At 34.0% G+C, this 24,566-nt stretch overlaps 1 protein-coding gene across 3 annotated transcripts; it reads left to right on the forward strand.

The window, feature by feature from the left end:
• Window positions 1–474: 474 nt before the first annotated feature.
• On the forward strand, window positions 475–11,382 carry LOC149426017 (ubiquitin-like protein 7). 3 transcript variants are annotated; one of them, XM_089642849.1, is made up of 5 exons: window positions 475–736; window positions 851–1,068; window positions 5,771–5,996; window positions 7,315–7,587; window positions 9,705–11,382. In XM_089642849.1, exons 1-5 carry the CDS (start codon window positions 592–594, stop codon window positions 10,001–10,003), a joined length of 1,161 nt encoding a protein of 386 aa, XP_089498975.1. In that variant the 5' UTR covers window positions 475–591; the 3' UTR covers window positions 10,004–11,382. The 3 variants fall into 3 exon arrangements, with proteins under 3 accessions (XP_089498975.1, XP_089498977.1, XP_089498976.1); XM_089642851.1 differs by having other exon boundaries at window positions 9,849–11,382; XM_089642850.1 differs by having other exon boundaries at window positions 5,789–5,996.
• The last annotated feature ends 13,184 nt before the right edge of the window (window positions 11,383–24,566 follow it).

Raw genomic sequence — 24,566 nt, forward strand, 5'->3', positions numbered from 1 at the left:
AAACAAGACTTTGCTAGGTTCGGTCAATTAGTCATAATTACTGCTTTGTTTATTATTTGGTGAATTTATAAACATAAAATAAAATGGTCTTCGTAACGAATGAGTCTGCGAAAATGACATTCAGTCAGAAATTTATGAAATTTGACTACAGCCTTAGAGCAAAAATATCTTTAGTGACGTTGATTGTTCTAAATCGCACAAATATTTTTTTTTTTTGCTTTCGAAGACAACATAAATAATAAAATTTATCTTTAAAAAGTCATATTGACAATAATTTTTATCAATTACTAAAGAATTTTTATTAACTTTTATTGTGTTCAGATTGCAGAACCCCAGAACCAGAAAGTAAATCAAATTTCAACGAACAAAATAACATTTATTTGTGATTTACTTTTTAAACTAACAAAAAATAGTTCTTTTCTACAACTGAAGAAACAATAATTTTACTTGCAACACTTTGATTCATCTGTCATTTTTGTTAACTTCTCCAATTTGCCAGTCATTTCTCATTGGTTACATACAACATATTTGTATTATTTTGTACTTTTGAATCGAGTTTTTGACAAGCCCGCGGGCAAAGACTGACTAAAGATGAATAGTCATATTTTACTAGGAATGAAAGTTGAAGTTGGTGCTATTAAAAGAGTCAAAATAGAGAATTTCAGTCTAGACAATGAAGTTAAAAATTTGAAAGAAGAGGCATCCAAACAAAGCAACAAACCCGTCGACATATTGGGTAAATATTTATGTTTACTTATATTATTTTATCAGATGTAATGAACTGCGGAATATTCCCCGTTCTACGCTGTATTATAACAAATAACCTTGTAATTTATGACTTATATTTCAGAATTAATTTATCACGGAATAGTTTTGGATGAAGCAAAATGTTTGAAGGATTATGGAATAAAGTATGGAGAAATGGTACACGTTTTCAAGAAAGTACAGCCAATAGAAAAGCCCGCAGTCGAACCTAAGACAAGACTGACTGCCGGAAGTATTAATTTGCTATTTAAAACCTATGGACTACCCACTAGATCTGTTTCATCATTTTCAAATGCAATGGAGGTTCGTCTTCTTTCATGTCAATATTATTTTAGGTAATTTTTGGATAGGGCCTGACACGCTTATTACGAATATTTTTTAGAAAAAAACTTTATATTCGCCTTAATTACTATAAAAGAAAACTTTTTGCATTTCGGGCGGCGGAAAATTATGAATTTAAATTTTCAATTGCGTTAACCAAAATTCACTTCGCGAATCGATGCGGCGGCAATCAGCTGCGATCAGCTGCCATTAGGTACGTCACTGTTATGTTGGTATCCTTGATACATTGCGTAGATACGACTATGGCTAACTTCGTGGAGTCAGCCCTTTCTTTTGTATCACAAACCATGTTACACAAACCTAGCGTAGCCGTTAAACTACTTGAAAATTTGGATGTTTTTCTTGCCTTGACGCGAGCACGCGTTATAAAGGGGCACTTTCTTTTGTATCACAAACCATGTTACACAAACATGTGTATCCCACGAAGATAGCAACCGTCGTATTTAGCTCTTGTTATGCATCAGTGATACCAACATAACAGTGCGTTCTTAATGGCGGCGCATTGTCGCCACATCGATTCGCGAAGTGAATTTTGGTTTTACGCAATTGAAAATCAAAATGCATAATTTTCCGCCGCCCGAAATGCAAAAAGTTTTCTTTTATAGTAATTAAGGCGAATATAAAGTTTTTTTCTAAAAAATATTCGTAATAAGCGTGTCAGGCCCTATCCAAAATTTACCTTATATTATATTCTAGTACAGATTTTTGTTTACTAGTAAATATTTGTTTTACCATTAACGCTTTACGATCAAAGATTATTTCTTATGAGTCTCAAAAGTACATCTATCTATCTATATAAATAAAAAAGTAAATGTTCGTTTGTTCAAAATCTTAAATCTCCGAAAGTTCTTAGCCGATTGCTTTGAAATTTTGACACAACATTTCATTTGAATACACATGTGTTTTTATATATACCTATATTATATAGATGTCATCTGTGACAGGTAAAAACATGCTTTTTTTTGGAAAACAACGCCATCTGTTGGACAAACATAATTTTTTTTAAACATGCTTTTTTTAAAAAACAGCGCCATCTGTTGAAGGTAAAAGTAAAATGCGCAATTCTTTCTCTATCTGCACAGACAGTCTGAGCCACAGCAACGCGTGGCGGGGTATCTAGTTTAAAATATAATATATTTATCATGTTTATATTTCTCACAATAGGCAACATTACACTCAAACATATTCATACAGTAATTATATGGTAAATATACAGAAAATAGGGACACGCTTAATACGCACATCTTATTTTAAAAATACTTTGTATCAGTCAAATAATAATAATAATTTAGAATTTCAGTTTCCGGAAATTTAAAATATTGCATTTTAGAAGCCATTTTGTCAAACAACATCTTTGCCGGTTTCGATGTAATAATATTAAAATCGTCTTTTTAAGCTAGTTTTTATTTATTTTATGCAATTATTATTCGCCTGAAGCACAAACATAAATTGAAAAACTCATCTGAAAAAAATAAATGCCGCCCACTGGAATTGAACCCGCCCCCTTCTGATTGCCGGTCAGTTGCACTTGGGTGAAAAATCAATAAGCAATAATTGTGGAATAAAATACTAGTATTTGTTGAATTATTTGGTGGTTAAAAATAAGCCGGCGTAGCACAGTGGCTTAGTGCACCTGACCGGCAATCAGAAAGATGCGGGTTCAATTCCCGTCTTCTTCAAAGATTTTTTTCATTTTTTTTTGTGTTTCAGGCTAATAATGATTGCTTATGAAATTTTTTTATCCTTTGTGCTTTGCATAAAAACCTTGTCTTGTAAACATAAGTTAATCTTTAGTACAAAAATGGTATTTTTTATTTATTGATTAAACCCAAACTAAGAACCTATTTTTAGGTTTAGAAAATATTTTGGCAAAAAGAAGAGAAAAAATTAACCTTAAAACTTTTGCATCAATATCAATGGCTGCCAATTGAACAATCGAAATAACTATAAATAATTTGAATAATCAAGGAGTATGCGCCAAGACAGAGTTGTTTGGCAGTCGGTCCTCTCTGCCCACCCTTGCGAGAAACGGCATGGTGGTTAGTTAGTTAAATATTAAAAACATTTTTTTCCATTTCCGGAAACTGAAATCTTATTTCTCATAGTCTAAGAGTTTTTTTTTTAAATATTAAAATAGCGTGTCTCTATTTTCTGTATATGTATTTGCAATAACGTGTTTTTGTCTCGAATAACCAACTTTATTTACAAAAGGATAGGCACTCGTTAATGTTGTCACTTTTGTCCCGACTGTTCTTTAGCAGATAAAACTATTTATTTCGATTATTAAAATATTTATAGTTGTGTACCAGACATTAGAAACTTCTTCTTTCGTATGGTGGGGGGATCAGAGGGGGACATCTAGATCTGATCTACTTTTATGTCCCTAACAATTATACTCGAGGGAGATCCCATGCATTCTTATATGCTCCGAAAGCGAGGACTTCTGCCTATAAACAGAGCGACTCAACTGCTTAACGATTCTGCATTAGCCATCGACATTTTCAACGTCACCTACAGACAATTCAGTAACTATCTTATTACACATGTCACAAAATAGTAAAACTGCCCGTGTAAACCTTTTAATTTGTAATCTTCTCCATGATATATTGGTGTATAACCGTTTTATGGAGAACATGAAAAAATAAATAAATAAATCTGCTAGCCATTCTAGGGCCTCAGGTGTCGCCATGTGAACCTCATCAATCCCGCCGGGGAATGAATCGAGCGGGCATTCGTTGACTACTTTAGAAACTTACGCATGCATTAATAAGTATTTTAAAATTTAAGTACACATGTACACAACTCAGGTGAAAAATATTATGTTTAAAATAATTAAAACACCATCACATTAAAACTCACCATTAGGTTGATACGACTGAATCTGCTGATTCTGACACATTCTGACATCACTGTCTACATGAGCAATATATCTACGGTCTACAATGTATTTTTCTTTCGTAGTATTGCAAGTTTTTAAACACCGGTAAATTGTTTATAAGGTGCGGTCATGGATGTATTTTTGCACTTTGGTTCAATACAATAACAGTAGCGACGAGATGCTAACATTTTACCTAGTGTTCTTCAATGTCAAAAGCGGGTAATCTTAAGTAGGCTTTTTAAGACTGGTGACGTCACAGGTCACATCCATAGATTTGGTGCGTTATTAAGTTAGAAGGTCGTTGATTAAAAAAAAAAATTCAAAATGGACTGGAGTTCCTTATTACGAGAATATTAGATATGATTTTAATTATTAAAGAAAATTTATTTATTAAGTAAACTGGTTGTGTACAATGAAGATATTAATATCGTTCATAAATGAGGTGTCATTTGTGCAAAATCTATTCTTGTATAATCACAGATATACATTTCGAAATTTATTTGACTGGTTCAGTAATCATATCAATTTTGAATTAGTTTTAGTTGTGTATTTTATTAAAATTCATTATTTTGTACAATTTATTCATTGAAATAATTTTTTTGAGCAAAGTGTGTTATGTTATTCTCAAATATGGTACAACCGCTATATTCTTTTTTTAATGTGAGTGTTGCACAAGAGTCCCAACTGTTTCCATCCGTATGGAACCAGTGAGAACATCGCATCCCCAATTTGGGCATGTTGTATTAGGGAGGGGAAGAATATGGGAAAGTAACAAACACGGCTAAAGCCATTTCCAGCAACGTTTCGATTTTGAGTAATGGACTTTCACCAGGGCGATACTGAAAGTATCTATAACTCTGAAATGTACCACAAATATACTATACAGGGTGTATCGGCACTAACCCGACAAACTTTAACCAGCTATTCCTTAGCACATTTGGAGTAAAATATGTTATGGGCACTTTGCTGTCCGGTAGCATTTTTTTTTCAATTAAAAACAAAAAATCTAAAATTTCCACACTACATCACTGTCATTGGCATTGCGTTTCCTGTTCAACAGCTGTTATAAGCAAGTATGTCAAAAAGCGTCTTCGCTCTTTCGCACACACTAAATAATAATAGTTAAAAATGAGACGAATGGTGCCGTGCCATTTCGTTGTGACTGTAAAAGTGCGCCAATATAGGTACACACGTGCATTATTCAACGGAATTCGAATAAAATATTGCCAGATGGGTTTTCAAACTTTGACAAAGGATAAAACAGTGGTGACATGTGGTGAAAATATGAATAATACATTTTTTATTTAAAAAAAACGTTACCGGACAGCAAAGTGCACATAAGATTTTTTACTCCAAATATGCTAAGGAATAGCTGGTTAAAGTTTGTCGGGTACGTGCCGATACACCCTGTATATTATTTTTAATTAATTAATTGTGAAATAACACAAATTAATCAATTAAAATTTTTATTGCGTATGCCGGGATTGGAGTCCCTGACCTCCAGATTCATAGTCAAGGATTGTGACCACTGAGGTCATATGACGACACCATGAGGCAGTGCGCTGTCATTCTGTTACATATATAGAAGTCAAGCAAATCAGTTGGGAAGGAAATGGTTGATTTTGATAATATTATTTGATTTTTTGAATGATGTTTCTAAAGCGAATATTAATCTCAATGAGTGAACACATTATCGTGTGCCTACTGCATATTCCAAAATTTTATTAAAACCGCACTGATTTGTATTTCTTTTATTATTAATGGGGTGGGGTATTTTACAAATAGGTGATCTTGTCTTTCAAGATGTTCAGTGAGGCTTCCTCTATAGAGAAGATCCTGGAAATAGAGCCCCAGCTGGCCCAAGACCCGGTGGCCTTGTCCTACCTCATGGTACCGGAGCTGGTGTACCATCTGCAGGATGTGGATACCTTTGATGATATCATGAAGAAGCACCCGTTGCTTGTGCCCACGTTTGTGAAGGTCATCAAGGGTCTGCAGAGCGCCGTGAGAAGTAAGACTTTATTTTTTCAATAATTGCTTTTACCTTCGCCATTTACTGTGATGATTTTACTCTACTGCTTGGAATACACCAATACACCTTCTTCTCAGGGCTATAATCTTATTCAATCACATTTTACTCTAATGCTTGGAATACACCAATACACCTACTTCTCGCAATAACAAGCTAATGATTTTATTAAGGTCACATTTGAAGAGTCATGAGTACTGAGATGCAACAGAATTTTCTGTAAAGGATTGGGTTTTTACAATCTGAATGAAAGAAATGCAATCAAGATTTATATATTTTTAAATTCTAAAATTGAAACCTGTCTGGCAAAAATTGGGTTTGATTCATACTATTAATTATTGTGATACCGTGCAATTTCATGGTGATGTTGAAAGTCGGTTTGATTCGGCGGTGGAAGCCAGGAAGTCCCAAAATTTATCCTTCCTCGAGAGAGAAAGAGCAGCTCTTTTCATGTGAAATGCCAGTATGAGCAGATGTCAACCGATTTTCAACATGCAAGGATGAAGTCTCCAGTTTATAAAAAAAATTATGACGAATTTAGCAAGCGAATTCCCACCGCTCTGCACTGTTGAACAAAGAATGAATCTTGCTTCAATTTAAATGTTTTATGTTTCGATCGCAGGTTTGGCAATTGTAGTAACCCAAAAAATTACAGGATTGGCATTCTGGCCAATACACAATGGTAAATCCGCCTATGTTGGAAGCGCCTCACACCGAAACCGTATATATAATATGTTTGAAAGCAACCACACACTTTGCTACAAATCCTTGAGTTAACACTCCTAACCACTTAAACGATGGATACCCAGTTTTTGGTAGGTGATTTTTATGATTTAAAATGATTTAAAAAAAAATTATAAACATTAAAAAATAGGATAAACGGTGGAATCTAGGTGGATTAACTGGCTTTAAACCACAGTAAGCAGTCAATATGTTTCTGTATTTATATTTGGAGGTATGATATTAAAAATATGAAATAAACGGTGGAATCTAGGTGAATTAACTGGCTTTAAACCACAGTAAGCAGTCAATATGTTTCTGTATTTATATTTGGAGGTATGATATTAATCATATGAGATAAACGGTGGAATCTAGGTGGATTAACTGGCTTTAAACCACAGTAAGCAGTCAATATGTTTCTGTATTCACATTTGGAGATATGATATTAATCAAATCGAACACTCAGAAATTTCCATCGCTCGAGTGGTTAAAAATCTTAACATTATGAGTTGTTTCTGTCCTCTCTGCCAACCCTTATAAAAAGTTGTGTGATGGTTTAATAGTTATATTTTAATTCCAGGCGGCCGCCACCTCTTGGCCGAGATGCACGTGGATAGCGACGAAGATGAAGAGGTTGACGTGGGAGGGGAGGAGGAAGGCGATGACGGAGACGAGGCGGGGCCAGTGGGTGGCCTCATCACACCGGAGCAATTGTCGGCAGCGCTGGCTATGGCTGGGGCCACAGCGGCCACTGGCCCCTCTGCCGGCACCTCGGCCAGCTCCCAAGACACAGGCTTCCGGGAATTCCTGGGCTCGCTGCTGGCGGCGGAAGGGCCACAGACCTCGGGTGCGGGTAAGATTCAATTTAACTGCTAAAAATTGTCACCTATTTAGACGCTGTGGTTGCATTAAATATTTTCTATAACAAAACAGAACACAAAAAAGTGAAAAAATTTAATAAATCTCATGAAATATTGTAGATAATGTTTTGTACCATGCAGTCAGCGAGTACGCTATCGCTCGAGTGGCTAACCCAACCTAACCTATTATTTTTATCATGTTCTGTTTTGTGACTGTTCTGTTTGGTCCGGTTACCCACTAAATAGCTGTTGTTATCCCAAATTTTCACAATGAGGGTCATTGACACGAAAATCAAAAAATTTCAGAAATGTTAAATTGCTGCACTTGACAGTTTCCACATATTTATTGACAGGTCATTGTAACATAGTCTCCAGATGGTCATCATCATCACATGTTAACAAGTCACAGTCTCCGCATATTCCTAAGAGAAAGTTTCTACGTACATATTATTATGAATTCACAAGCCCACTCTTCATTTATTGACATGATGCACTTGCTTTTCATGTTGAGCTCGTGGCTAGTAAATTTTTTTTAAATGTTGAATCCTGTAAAATTCAACAAAGTAACTATGCATCATTATCATAGACAATCAAATTGATAGACATGCCCTAACATTAAATCTTGGTATCATTTCAACGAGCTGGAGGCAAACACCAGACTGGCACCAGGGCTTTGAATAAATTACGACATCAGTCATACGAGCGCACGTTGAAATAACCAGATCCTGCGCAGAAAAGTAAAGTTCGCTTAAGTAATGCGGCAATGGTTTGCAGTACAGTCCATTGTGGGACTTTTCTGCGCAGATTCTGAATGTCCGTTTTACCCGAACCGCATTCAAATTGGGTTGCATAGCGACACTAAATATGGGTGAGGTGGGTAAACCGATTGGGATTTTTTGTGCGATTTGTGTGCTATTGCAAAAAAGACTAGTAATTTTTTTTCGCAGACTAATTACATAGTGATGTGTGTTGCCTGAAGACTATAAGATTCATTTATTGATAAACTAGCTGACGTTTACCCGGCGTTGTTCGGGATTGTGAATAATTTGGTTGTGAATTCTAGGTTAAACATTGACTTTTCTCTAATTTCTATAAATATAATATGCATGTACTATATATGTAAACCTTCCGGAAGAAATTCTCTAAATGATCGTGAAAACCTTATCAAAATCCGTTGCTTAGTTTTGAAGAACTAAGCCAACAAACAGACGGACGCGGATAATTACTTTATTTTATACCACATATTTAGAGATTACCGAAAAGGAGACGGTTCCGCCCCCTCCCCGCTCCTTGCGATTTGGTTTGTTCCCCTTTCTCTGATCGGCTAGTCTATTAATTTAGATTTCTATGATCATAATAATGTATTGCATTTCACTATAATTTATTATTAAATACTATTTTTATACATAATAATTATTATTCATGCTCTTGCTTGTACACAACTCTTTTCCTTTAAGGTTAAATGTGAAGCTGGTTATATTGTGCGTATTCATAGATGGCGTTAATTAATTTATTTTATTAAAATACGCTTTTTGCAAGGTATTGCTTTACATATTGACAAATTATTTGTTTGCGCCCGTACATACCCAATATGAATATAAATAAACAGTTTTGTCCGTAAAAAAACTTAATTCTTTCAAGAATGGCATACAAATACAATATTGGATTGAATCATAGGTAAAATATTGTATTTGTATGCCTTCCTCTAAAGAATTGAGTTTTTAAACGAACAAAACTATTTATTCATGTTCATATATTTTAAACAACGCCATCTATGAACACGTAGAATATAACGAGCATTGCGTTTAACCTTAATAATAATTGTTTAATTTAGAATTTCATTACACGCGTAGGACCATTTCAAGTAATTTACAATAATCTAAGATCATTAGCATGAATTCAATCAAATCTTTATATCATGTAATTTGTTTATAACTTAAAATGTAGATTAATATGTTTCAAACAAAAAAATTTACACAAATTAATTTAATTTCAATAAGTAGAACATTATTTATTCATATTTAAAAATGTAGATTAATATGACATAAAACTTTATTAATATTAAAATTAATCATTTAGAATGACTAATAAATCACTGTTTGCGCTTCAGCTGCATCCCGGTCACTAATAACCTCGGACATGTTCAGCAACGCCTTATCCCAAGCGTACCAGTCCTCGCCCGGAGCGGGCGCGTCGTCATCTTCCTCCTCCAGCTCAGCGCTGGGCCTTGACCCCACATCCTCTCTGTCTGCAGGCGGGGCCGCGCCCAACTTCACGGAGCAGCTGGCCAGCCTGCGCGAGATGGGACTGGACAATCACCGGGTCAACATGCGGGCTCTGCTCATCTGCTCGGGAGATGTGCATGCCGCCATCAATCTTATACTGAGTGGTGCTATTCCTGATGCATAGCCACTTGAAAAGATAATGTGCTCTCTGAACTGTCCCAGAAGAAATTATTCGGCGCCCTGGTCGGTCACCAATTTCTAAAAACTGATTAACACACGCAATATGATTACATACGTACCATTTTATTATAAATATTATTGTAAAAACTTTGCGCTAATTAATCGAAGCCACATATAGGGACAGTTCAGGCTTTTGGTAGAACGCCAGTTCACTGGGTTTGAACAGTTGAAACAATATTTGAGAATGGTATTAATTTTTAATTCTTGTATTGAGGATTTTCATTAGCTTCTTCCATATGACAGGCTCCTGTCTTTCTCATTGATGAAATATTATCATTTTAAATCTTCTTGTGGTTGATGTTATTGTGAATGTTTTCACAATTTTCCTGAACTATTATTAACGACACACATTCATATTTTGAAATTTTGTAGGAGAGCCAAAAAAACTTTTTTTTTTGTGACACGTTTCACTAATGGCGTTTAATTATGGATTTTTTTTACCCCATTAGTGAAAAACATTTAAAAAATGTAAAAGAGAACAGTTTTTTGCTCTCTAAAAAATATTTCCAAATATGGGATACTCCTTTTTTTAGATTGTGGGTGACAAAATGTTGCTGAAAATGCTCAACCATTTAGTAATTATTTTTTGTTATGTGATAGGAGAAACAATAATTTAATGACAAAAAGTAAACTTATTAACTCCTATGCGCTGAACCGCTGCAATTGCAGTGATAACCTTATACATTCAATTTGTCTTGGGATTACTTTGGTTGGTTGAAGACAAAAATAAAAAAAGTCGCTTTTTTCAAGTGTAGTGATATTAAAATTTATTGTTGGCCCCTATGATTAATTAACAATTAATTCCAGCATTAATCAGAAATATGAAAAATATTGATTGCTAGATGCAAAAAAATATATTATTCTCGAATACCCTGTTCAGATTGAGAGTGAACGAGCCTTATCTTCTACCTAATCTATCTATATAAATAAAAATGTAAATGTTTGTTTGTTCAAAATTTTAAATCTCTGAAACTTCTTCACCAATTGCTTTGAAATTTTGACACAATGTTGCATTCGAATACGCCTGTGTCTTTATAAAATTATTTATATAAATGTCACCTGTGGCAGGAAAAAACATGTTTTTTTTTCATAACAGCGCCATAAAAGCAACACGCGCTATTGTTTCTCTATCTGCACAGACAGACTGAGTAACGGCAACGCGTAGTGTGGTATAGCTAGTGACTTATGAAAATAAACTTTGTGGATTATAGAGCCACAATTGTTTACATAATATAAGTTAATAATGATATATTTGTACCCATAAATATTGATATAAATAATAATTATAATGTATTTAAAATAAAATGAACCTTCAAAAGTTAATGGCGTTTTTCAATAGGTACTTTTATTTGTGAAAGGAACAGTTTTTTCTTTAACTTAGTTTGAAGGTTAAATGTACCCATCAATGTATCATTTGGTATAACCTTCAAAATAAGTTGAAGAAAAAGTTTTTCCCGAATATTCATTTAGACTTTAAAAAAAGTCAATAAGTATCCCATATAAATAAAAATCTGAAATGTTTATCCAAGACACTATCTAGGTTACAAACCAATTTCATTAGAAACTTTGTGTCATTTAAAAAAGGTAGCTGACAAAAATATGAGAAAAATTAGTTACAAGATATTGTTAATTTTGGTTCATCGCTCCTAAAATACACAATGTTTTAAACACCGATATAAAGTCAATTAATTCCGTATCCCTTTTTACTATCCGTGTTCAACGTTGGCTATTTGAAAGGGGACGAGCCTTCTTTAGGAATGCATAAGTTCCTGACACTCTAAAAATAAAAGTTTTAACTATATCATTTATTTAGTTTTATATTTATATCTATTTCTAATATGGTTTCTATAATGATGTGCATTTTTTTAGAATTTGTTTTACCATAACAATTTCCTTTTCTGTTACGTTTTTTTATTGTTATTCTTACATGAATCATGTGCGACTGCCATAATACGGGCATGAGCCAGTGTGGTAGTTGAGAAAGTCACCAAAATTGAAATTTTTTTTATATTTATAAAATAAAATAAATAATAGACTTCTTCTACGTTCCTTGATCAGACATACCACTACAAGAAGGATAGGTACTCACTTACATTGACGGCACATGACTTTAGTCATTTTAACAAAATTAAGAATTTTGTATTGTTGTTAGATTCTACCATTATAGCCATCATGGCCTATTAAAAAATATCTTGAACTTTTACTAAAAGATCCAAGAATAAAATTCAAATTTAATAGATCCAGAAATATAATAATCATCGAACCCCGTCGACTTCAGGATCAAGCATCAAAGAACATTGGAGAAAGATATTGGCCCCCATAATCTTTGATCTGATGTACCAATAACGCATGTGAACTATCAATAAATGATTTTATTTTTATTTGTATTTAAAACTTACATTTATTTTTCTCTGATATTCTTACTTTCTTTTTACACTCTACATTAAATGGGACCTAGCATTAGGACGAAACATTTGACTTTTGTCATCTTTTCCTATCCTTTTTGTTAATATTTTAAACATCTTTCCTTATCATGAAAATGAAAATAAACTTTTAGTTTGGGTTTACGTTTCGTGGTTGGTGGTTGCGCTGTTACATTTCACTTTCATCCCCCTTTTCGTAATAAACATTTTAGTTTTTTTTTTTGGTATTTGGTATTTTAAGTTAGTTTATCTTCTTTACATTTATTTGGTATAAGTAGGCAGTTTTTTCTTCAGTAATTTAGTACATAGTAGATATAAATAAGTTAGTCTTAGGTTTTTTTAATTTATCTTTTTTTCAGTAATTCAGTATGTACATAAGTTTCATACATATAAGTTTCTTTTACTTTTTTTCTGGTTTTGATTACTTACACTTTTAATTATCTATTCTCTTAGTTTTATTTATTTCCTTTTTTCCAGTTGTTTAGAACATAGTAGATAGTTAAGTACATAGTTTAGTATATATTTTATAGTTTTGATTATTAACCTATTATTATTTATCTTAATTTTCTTTAATAATTATTTAGATTGTAGATTTATTTTTAAGTGTATAAAAGGTATATTAATTCATTAGTTTTATTTTAATTATTACTTTTATATTAAAATTAAATTATCTTCTCCATCTTTTTAAGTAAAACTTTTTAATTCGTTTTTGTATTTTTATACTGTTACTTTTTTAAATTTTTTATTAATTAGTTTTTTATTCTAGTTGTTGAATCATCCTGTTATTGTTATTTCTGTTAGATAGTGAGTAGTAGGTACCCTTATTGTTTATAATGAATCCTATAATGAAAGCAAAAAGTATTCAGCGGAAACCACTATCGTTAATGGAAAAGCTCGAAATTATTAAAAAAGTTGATAGTTCTCCTAATACAACACATCTAAAAATCGCGGTAAATCTTGGTGTTCCAGTAACAACTCTTAATAATATTATGTCGAAACGTGCCATAATAACAAAGCAATCTTTGGATGCCACTCCACTGCACAGAAAAAAGCAGAAGCCTGGCAAATATGATAAGGTGGAGACCATTCTGCTTGAATGGTTCAGGCAGAAACGGGCCTTAAACCTCCCCTTAAGTGGAGTCATCATTAGGGAAAAGGCCGAGGATATCGCCAGAAGATTGAATGTGGAGTTCACGGCTACCAATGGCTGGATTGACAGATTTAAGAAGCGTGCTGGTCTTGTGTACAAAAGTGTGAGTGGAGAATCTAAAAGTGTAGACAATGAAATAGTGGACTCATGGAAGACAACGGCACTCCCAAGTATCCTGGCTCAATGTAAGCCACAGGATGTATTTAATGCTGACGAGTGTGGATTGTTTTTTAATTTGCTTCCAGACAAGACGTATGATTTTAAAGGAGAAAAGTGTCATGGAGGCAAAAGGAGCAAAGAACGGATCACTGTTCTCGTCTGCGCCAACATGGATGGGTCGGAGAAGTGGCCGTTACTTGTGGTGGGCAAAGCAGAAAAACCCCGCTGCTTTAAAAATGTACTGACACTACCGTGTACATACACAAATAATTCTTCTGCGTGGATGACATGCAAAATATTTCACCAATATCTGCTGTCGATGGATAGGAAGATGGCTGCCCAAAACCGCAAAGTTATTCTATTTTTGAATCAGAAAAATGTGCAGGTTTCCTATTTACCGGCAAACACCACATCAGTTCTGCAGCCTATGGACCAAGGAATTATACGTTCTCTGAAAGAACATTTCAGGAAAAAATTGGTCTGTAGGCTGCTCCAAAGGCTAACGGAGACATCAAAAACATATAAAATAAATATCCTTGATGCGATTTCCTTCCTTTGTTCGTCGTGGAATAGTGTCACACAACAAACAATATCAAATTGTTTCCGAAAGGCGGGATTTTCAAATTTAGAATGTTTACCTATCGAAGAGCAAGCGGATGATGATTGTTTCATACAGACAACGTGGAGAGATCTACAAGAAAAAATGAATCTCCAAACAACTTCATTTCATGACTTTGTGAGTGTGGACCAGGAGTTGTTACCGTGTGGCATTCAAAATCTAGACAAATTGTGTGAAGGAGAGACTGCAGAAAAAAGTGTTGAAGATGATAGTGAAGGTGAGACGTGAGGTTTCTAGACAATTATAGAAGTTATCTAAGTGGAGTGGATAGAGTGCCAGAAAACATTTTAAAGTGTCTGTGGGAATTAGACAACTTTACCCAAAAAAATTTTAGTGTTAAATGTACTCAAACAAAAATTGATGATTTTTTCAATAAATAAATTTTCTGAACAAAATATCTTATCAAATATTGTCTACATGCTGCAAAAATGTTTAAAAATAGTGTTTTCAGTGAGATTGACACCGGAAATTCAAGTATGTAATTATTTTTTAATTCAGATATTATTTTGTAATTCAGATATTATTTTGTAATTCAGATATTATTTTGTAATTCAGATATTATTTTGTAATTCAGTAATTTTTGATTGTTTAATATCAACTTAAAGTGAACTTTTTGTAGCAAGCAGACGAAACATATGTTTTATTTCATCTACCTATTATACAATTACAATATTTATAAATCCTTCGATTTGATGTACCTAATTTTGATACAAAATTAATTCCTGCGAAGTTTTTTTTTTGCCGGTCCCTTGGAAAACTTCTTAAGAGGGTTCCACTGTATTTCCTTTGTGTCTTTCTTATTTTTTTTTCTTATTTAACCCCTCCGACTTTTCGCGAACTTGAAGCTAAGATGTCTTTACCGAAATGTCAATTTCACGAAAACGTTGTGTTATTACCGCCTCACAATCAAAGCTCTATAAATGAAACATTACTGAACGGAGCCGAATAGTAAAAACTGTTTTAGAAAGGTTACAAAATAGGCTTTCAAATTGTTGTATCATAAATAAATATTAACATTTGTAAATATTTAAATTTAGAATGGAAACATGAAAAAATTGTAAAAATGACTCACCTGTAATGTTTTATGTAAAAACGATACTAAAATCACGGATAATGTAAAAAAAAAACACTTATTTCATCGTACAAATGTACAATAAACAATTCTGTCACTTCACTTTTTGACCATTTCATACAAAATATATTTTTAAAAAAATAATTAAACTTGCGAGGCGGGTCGGCACGTCAAACGGCTTTCTTGGCGTCGTTTTACGATTTGGCGGGTAAAATTTGCTTCCACTGAGTAGGTCTTTTTACGGGTTTCTATGGATAACTTTGAATAGAGATGTGAAGCTTCATTCAATACGAATATTCTACTTTTTGTTTTAGGGATGTCACTAGAAGAATAACGGAGTTATGACGATTTTTGTGGAAACACACGCGTTGACGTGTAAACACGCTTATTGTACTTGACTGCTATCGTTATTTTATCGTGTATATCTGCTTACGTTGCTGACCGGTTAATGTGTAGTTGAAGCCCCGTATGTAACTATGTACTTATACTCTCTATGGGATGTGAGGCATTGCACTTACCTCCCCACTTTATGGAATAAAGACCATTATTATTAAAGTCATCTAAATGATATGGAGATATACTATCAACAATAAAATTAAAGTCTTCTAAGTGCTATGGAGAGATCTAAGAGCTCCAACAATAAAAAATAAAGATTTCTAAATGCTATGGAGGGATGCTAAGAGCTCCAACAATATAATTAAAGGTTTCTAAATGCTATGGAGAGATCTAAGAGCTCCAAAAATAAAATAAAAATAAAGATTTCTAAATGCTATGGAGGGATGCTAAGAGCTCCAACAATATAATTAAAGGTTTCTAAATGCTATGGAGAGATACTAAGAGCTCCAACAATAAAATTAACGGTTTCTAAATGCTATGGAGAGATTCTTAGATCTCCAACAATAAAATGAAAGACATATAGGGAATTAAGAGCTCCAATAATTAAATAAAATTTATCTAAATTCTATGGAGAGATACTAAGAGCTCCAACAATAAAATTAAAGGCATCAAAATGCTACAGAGAGATACTAGAAGCGCCAATAGTAAATAAAAGTCATTTTATTCTATGGAGAGATACTAAACGCTCCAAACAATAAAACTAAAGGCATCCAAATGCTATGGAGAGATACTAATTGTTCATTCCAGAATGCGACAATACCCATTTTTAATAACTTAGACTTAAGATTAATTTTCCCACCATTTTTAATTTTAACATTAGTACAACAGAATATTTCCTTCCCACATCTGATATGTAAAATCCCAAATAAAGATATATGTAACAGCCTGGTAATTTATAATCACAATGTCCTTCTAGGATTAAAAATTATTTCTCTGAAAATGTTTTTAGTGTCGGTATGTTTTACTTTTAAGTACCTTTCTGAAGCCTCTGCATATTTTTTGTTGTTGTTTAAAATCTCTCAAATTTTATTGCTCTCAGCTTCAAAGACCGACTTTATTGCACTCTGAATTTAATAATTGCAAGCTATAATAAAATAAGAGCTTGCAAATTGCAAAATGAAACCCTAAGATAATGTAGATATATTCCTATTGTGTCACATCCCTTTAAAATTATTGTTTTAGGCTAAGGAAAAATGAACCCCACACAGCAACCAAGACGTGGGAGAAAAAGGCTTTAGCAAGGTCAACTTTTTATTGTGTTTGTGTATTTTTATTTAAAAGGCAGATACCCCGAGTATCGGCACTGAGTCAGTCACAAGCACTGAGGCTAGTCTTGGGCAACTGGCTAGAATTTAAATAACACAACCATCTGGTTATTACCCTCTAAATAACTGGTTGTTAAACGGTTGTATGGGTATTTGGTTATTTCGTTGTATAGGTTTACAACTGTCGGCTGATTGATATTTGATATTCTGGTAGTTGTCTTGTTGACCTAGTTGACGGTTGCCAGTTGCCAACTATTTGTTATAGGTTATGGTTGTGTCAATGGAGGGAGTATGGGGTATGTGGTAGTTTTTGGTCCACAGAAAGGGATAGCGTCTTACAGACTATATACGCCTATCTCGTTTCGCCTTACTAAAGAAAAAAAAAAATAAACATGCAGCCCAAATAGCGCCGACTCTTTTCGTCATGGTCAGAATAGTTTTGAACGGCCCATGGCCCATGTGATGTGGTGATGTGAGTTGCGAGATGGTTGTGAGTTGCGAGATGGTTGCGAGTTGCGAGTTAATATCCATAACCACCCAACAACATCCACAACCGAATAACCAAATAACCGAGCTCTCGCCAGCGTAGTTGCGGTTATTTTCAAATAACCGTTGTATAGTTGGTTATGTTGTACAACTACCAAGACTAACTGAGGCAGTCAAGGCAGTCAAGTCAGTGATGTAGAGTCGTCGAGAGACAGTCTCGAAGAATAGTCTGAGACGGTAGGCTGTCACAATTGGTAGAGAGTATTACCACTACAGATTAAGGGAACTTAGACCCTTGTTTTTATTGAATAAAAATAAAACTGATGTGCAGAAAAGAAGAAGAAGAAAGTGTTTTCCTGCCTACCATAGGGTGATCTCGTACCAAGATAGTAGAAACACTAATACTAAAGTCGTCTAAATGCTGCGAAGAGATACTAAAAGCTCCAACAATAATATTAAAATACAGTGAAACCTCTCATAACAAGCATCTCCTATAACGAGTAATTTGCATAATGAGCAAAACAGATGTTGAAGAAAATGCTCACTTAATGAGAGAAGCAGAAAGGGCAAGTCCCATCTTTCGTCACTCACTTGCGAGCCGAGACTTCTGCCCCAGTGCGTCAGTCTCTGGTTAGCACTCGTTCCGCTAACACGTTAGTGTCGCATGTGATCACACATTTTTCCAAACTTGTGTTCAGACATTATTTGTAATTTTTTAGTCCAAAGTTTAATAACCCTTGCAAAAATGTCCCTGAAGGAAAGACCAAAAGAATACATCCATAAGAGAATATGTACAAGTAATTGTAGAAATTAAACGTAAAATCCAGAGGCGGCTGTCCGGAGGGATCCAGGCGTGATAGGTCATTTGAAAAAAATGTGTGACTAATCTTTATTTGATATTGTGAATATATTATTATCTATATCAATTTGTAGTACGTCATGAGTTCGCCACTCAAAATACATATTATGTTAATATAGTAAATTAGAAATAACTGCACAATCCATGTACTTACGGCAAATTATTTTAAAGAGATTACGTTTTAATGTAGTTGTGCATAACATTAAAGTAAATAAAATAAGATTTTGAAACACCTGTCTGCAGTATCCAAAGATACTGTATGCGAAGCTAAGAGTATGGTGGTTACGTGGTGCGAAGCAACACGACATTCATCAATTCCATTTAAATTTAGCCATAATAACATAAATAATGCTTTCCAGACCTTTTCCGAATTGAAAAACAACCATTGTTCCACACATAACAAGCGTGTAAAATGAGCTCTTTAAAACATATAATATTCATCGTGCTGTCTCCCTCAGGGCCATGACCTAAGCGTCGCTAAGCTTTCTTCGGTACCTAATTTTTACTCAGAAGAAAGACATAATGCCATCTGGTTTATTCTATGGCGCGCATGGGGACAGAAGCTGCCAAAGCCGGAGACATTCTTTAAATTGACCCATCGAATCGTGTGGACTTGTGAATGAAAGCTTTTATTTGAGACAATAAATGTCACTGCTCGTCACTCGCAGCCGCAGCTCTCAGCTCTGCTATTTCGCAGTACATTCAGAGGCGGATTTGCAGCCTTGGCCGCCCTAGGCCCCAGACCATGTAGCCGCCCCTTTCTCAGTACCCATCATATTGACCAGGAGTATCCAAACTTTTCAGTAAGTTCCTAGGGTCAAAACCGATTTAATTTTCCTGCCATTATCATTCATGGTTCATGGGGTGAGATTTGTCCAGGTCTTGGCGGCGGATACGTCTGCCCACCTGCTGCGTGGCGGGCCGGATCGAGAGAGACTGGGTGAGGGAGGCCTTTTGACCTTTCCAGCCGGACTATCTTGACCCATCGCCTTGCACTGCAGTTGGAGGGATGTATTCATACGTATGTCACTCCTGGACACACTAATCCCCAGATTCCTACCCACCCCTCATACATTTTCCTTTTCAGAATTTCCTATCCTTCCCTTCTCAAAAAGACCCTCCACACAGCATCACCTAAGATGACACAGGTCGTGAGGGAAAATATTTTGCTCAAAGCCTCCTGTGTGGAATTAATGTAAAAAAAATATGCTAGTTCAATTACTCTATAATTGTCGATTGGAAATACGCGAGGGGGCGAGCGACGGAGCATAATAGGTGTGGCGAGGGCGGCTGCGGGGCGTGGGGGCGCGCTGTGTGCTGTGTGTGAACACGCTCTTGCATATCGCTATTTCGTACGTAGAATATTTAGGTACTTAGGAAGTAATTTCTTGTTATCATCTGTGACTTTATTGTCACGATTGGCCGCCCCTAATATCTGGCCGCCCTAGGCCCGGGCCTACATAGGCCTAAGGGCAAATCCGCCTCTGAGTACATTTCAAACAAATTAAGAGTTAGACCAGTTGTTTTGATGCACATAATTTATAATTACTGTTGTCTTATAATTTTGGAGGGTCAAACACCAACTGACCTAAGGGAAGAACCGCCCCTGGTAAAATCATTGAAAAGCGACAAGCTATTTCTAACTTTAAGAAACTCTCCACTAAAACACTATTCTCTTCTAACTAATTAAATTGTCATTTTTCTTAAATAATATTCGTCATACAGTAATCAGTATAAAATTTATGAACATGGTTTGCTGGATCAAGTGCGATCTGGTTTTAGGGGGGAAGATATAATGCTTAGTTAGGAAGGGTATAACTCTGCTACATAGCGATATTATTTTGTTAGCTAATATTGGATATTCACCACAGACGTCATTGATGATTTATATTGTGATATTCAATATATTATTCAGCAAATTGAAATGGTTTGTTTCTTAGATAGGGCCTGTCAGAGAGAACTATTCACAATGACATCTATGAACGATTTAGAGAAAGATAGTTTATTATCGTCATGTCTTTGTTTTGTTAAAATCTCCCTAGATACCACTAGCGTATAATAGAGCGAATATGTGAAACCAAGCGTTGAAACTGCATATATACAACTTCCAAATTACTTCTGTCGGGATGGTCCGATGCTCTGTAGGAAACTCGCTTGCACAGCGCGGGTGTAAACTGTGTACCCTAAAGTTTAAGTTTAGACTTACGGAATTCAATACTTCGTTTGTGTGAAAGCACTATGAAACAATACATGATTATTACTTCAATGGTGAAAGCCAGAGATGAAAAACCTACTGCGGAGTGACATAGACCGTCTCGCTTTTTTGCTTTTTTTAAAATTAAAATAAATCAACCTTCAAAAATTGTCTAATTTCACAGTCATAATTTCATACCACTGTAGTCTTATACAAATTTAACTGTACTCTTTTTTACATTTTTCCATGTTATCCCCAATTGGAATAATAAAATAAAATAATAATAATTGGATGATTTGCATAGCGCCGTTTTTTGTGCAAAATCACCTCAAGGGCGCTGTACAAACTTATAATACATTTCTACAGTGATCTATGTTATTACTTACCTATTTATGGAGAAAATATACAGTACAATACTTACCTGGTAGGTCACTTGAGATTAACACTTAATTAACATTATCGGAATAGACGTGTTGTACGGGTGAAGGGAGTGAAGTATGAATGATTGCATCTACAAAGAAACAGAAAAGCTCCGTAGGCGAAAAAATTTGTAAGTCGAAGCGCAAATCAATAAATGCTTTCAAATTATATTTTTCGGATTTCGCATTCAAAGATGGTTTGAAAGGAAGATAATAATTAAGCGAAAATGGTGAAAATATTTAATAAAACAACACTCGTTTGAAATAGAGCAAAAATCTCCAGACAAATGCCTTTAGTTGCATTTAAAGATACACTGTGAATTTTTTCATGCTTATAACATATTAAATAACGTAACAAAACGGGTTTTTAATAATTTTTGGAGCTTACTTTGCGATTTTTTTCTATCGAGGGAATTTCATATAATTAACTTTTCGGGATAACAAATGTATAGATATTATCTTAAAAAATAACATATATTCTTTTGTAACTTAATAACTTAAAGAGTTAAGGCGATGCACTACGTCGTGTAATATTTTAAATTGAGCCGCTATCAATAACAACCCTTACGTAGATTGCTATAAGGTTTAAATTCCCGCTTAACACCATCCGCCTGTTTTGATTTATGCAAGAAAAAAACATGGCCAAAAAGAGCCTTTTATGCTCAGGCATAAATATTTAATATTTAAATATTTAATCATTTTATAAATAACTTAATTTGCCACATTATACAGTAAAATCATAACCGAAAATGGGTTCGTAAGTAGGAGATTTTGAACTTTAAAGCAGTTTTCATAGGCCTATCCATTATTTTTTCTGGGCTTATAAAAAGACTCGATTATTTCAAAGGCCAAGATGTATTTTACTCGCAGTATTTAATTAAAGCATCTGAAACATTTCTAGGCGACCAAAATTTCAAACCAAAAACACATGATTTTGCATTACCACGTATGGCATCGCCTTAACGAGAAACTTGTTATAAATCGTTAGAAATTGTGTATATGGGGGCCCACATGCAAATGTGAAATATATTTTTCCTGTGTCCTCAAAGCATTTCATTTTGGCACCTAGCCGGGCCCCCTCCGACGTTGGGGCCGTAACGAAAATTTTATCCATTAAATTTCAAGTCCTGTGTCCTTATTGCGCACCATTTTCATCACCAAAAACGACTTATTATGCCATAAGAAACTTATTTTCCGTCGAGGTCGCTTGTGAGTTAATGTTAATAAATAAATAATGTTAGTAAATAAATAAAAATCAGTTCCTGGCCGATGCCCCCCACCCAGAGTTTGGACCCTAGGCCGGTTAAAATAGTTGTCTTTCACCAGGGAGATACTGAGAGTATCTTCTTACACTTTAGAACGTGTCATAAATGGTGCCATGATATTTCCTCAAAATGATATTTCAACAAACCTTTAAAGGTGACATAAAGTCATTAAAGATGATGAAACAAAAACTTGGTTTAACAGTTACATATTTATTTATTTGTACACGCCCAAATAGGGCAATCAGAGAGTAAAACAGATACAATAATTAAATATGTACCAAGTATAAAAATATTAGCTTAAACGCAACAAACAGAGTAAACTATAGTATGCACATTTCTATTAATTTAGATACATTGAAAATTTACAAACATTACAAAGCTATCAAGATAGATATACAGATTTAATAACAATGTTTTTATAGGCTGATAGAAATTCAGTACCATTGGTGTTCATGTAATATTTATTCCCTGCACTGTGCAGTCGGTTCATTACTGAATTTATTTCTGCTTTGGTACCTGCAACATATGTAACCTATTAAACCTAGTTTTTGTTTCATCACTTTTCATAACTTTATAACACTTTTAATGTGTTGAATTGTCATTTTTATGAGTTATCCGGTCACCGTCATAAATATACTACATATTATTTTAACAACTGATATATAATATATTATTTTAACAATTGTCAAGACCAATTATCAAGGTATAAAATTGTTTAATGCCCTTCCGGATCAAATCAAAATTATAAAAAATTTCAAAGCACAAATCAAACAACTTTTAAATAAACCCAACGGTAATCACAAGTTTTAATTTCATTGGATACATTTTTCACATAATTGATTATATGAGCCCATTTGTAATTTTATTGATTGAATCGTGTTATGAATGTAATGATAATTAACTAATGATTCATTAAAAAAATACAAATAAAATGTAATATTAAAAAAAAACGCTATATATATATATATATATATATATATATTACATATCCTCTAAAGTTATTTTATGAGCTTCGAAATATGCGTTTATTGTTGTTGCATTTTATTAAGAACCCATTTCACAATAATGCCAGCTCGGTCTTTGAACACTTTTGCAAGTTTAATTTATTATTTTTAACTATTATGTTTTTTAAGTTATATTTTTTTTAGTTGGTAATTAACTTTCTTATTTTCTTAATTATATTGTGTATTAAATTTATCATCTCAGTGTATAACTATTTGTTAATCTTTAGCTACATCAATTAATGAAAATTTTCATCTTATAAACCATAATGACGCCAATCCCCAACTCAAAAGCTAGAAATAATTTCTCAATTGAGTTGGGTAGTTTCGTTAATTTTTTTTTTTTTTTTAGAAATTGGCCTTGAATATCTACATTTGTAAATTATTGTAATGTGTTTGTATATTTAATAAAAATAATGTGAAATAACTCAAATTAATAAAATAAATTTTAAGTTCTTGCGCACACCGGAACCCGCGATATCCGGATTCGTAAACAAGAGTCGTAACCACTCTACCACGGAAGCTACAATAACCCTTTTTAGACTTAGGTAAATTACTGTGCGCATAAATTGTCAATAAATTAGTTTGAATATTTAGTTGGAGATATTATTTGAGTGATTTGAAATAGCTGGCAGCTTCCGTATACGCAAACCCCGGAAATCTGCAAATGTGAATCAATTTAATATTTACCCAGCTGTGTGAAGAGCGCTTGCTGTGACATTGACCAGTTATTAAATAATATTAACTTAATCATAACGACTACACTACGGTAGATACTTTATGCAATCGAAATTACTAATTCATAGAAATTTAAATTACACCTAAAACGGTAACTAATTGTATGATGTTGCGATTACTATTGTTTTAATCCTTTCGGCTCGTGTTTTATTCTACATGTGTTGTTAGTTTGGTTGTAATATTTACTCTGCAACTATAAATCTATTAGTTGCGCGTGAGGTTTTAAAATTGAATAGCCTTAAAATGTGTACCCTTCACCCCCCCTTTGCCCCTTGTCCCCTTTCCTTGACCCGGGCCCAAAGACAAGGAGCATTGTTATCGTTGCATCTTACCGCGAACATTCGTGTCATCTTGAATACCCGCATATGTTGAACTCGGCTGTGATTGTTTTGGAGCACACATCGTCTAGTGAAACGTTTTTTACCCGCCGCAGTGAATGTCACTGTTTTGTTTTGTGTTGA

This window comes from Hesperophylax consimilis, chromosome 2 (assembly GCF_061612785.1).
Source record: "Hesperophylax consimilis isolate HC1 chromosome 2, BYU_Hcon_1.0, whole genome shotgun sequence".
NCBI lineage: Eukaryota > Metazoa > Arthropoda > Insecta > Trichoptera > Limnephilidae > Hesperophylax > Hesperophylax consimilis.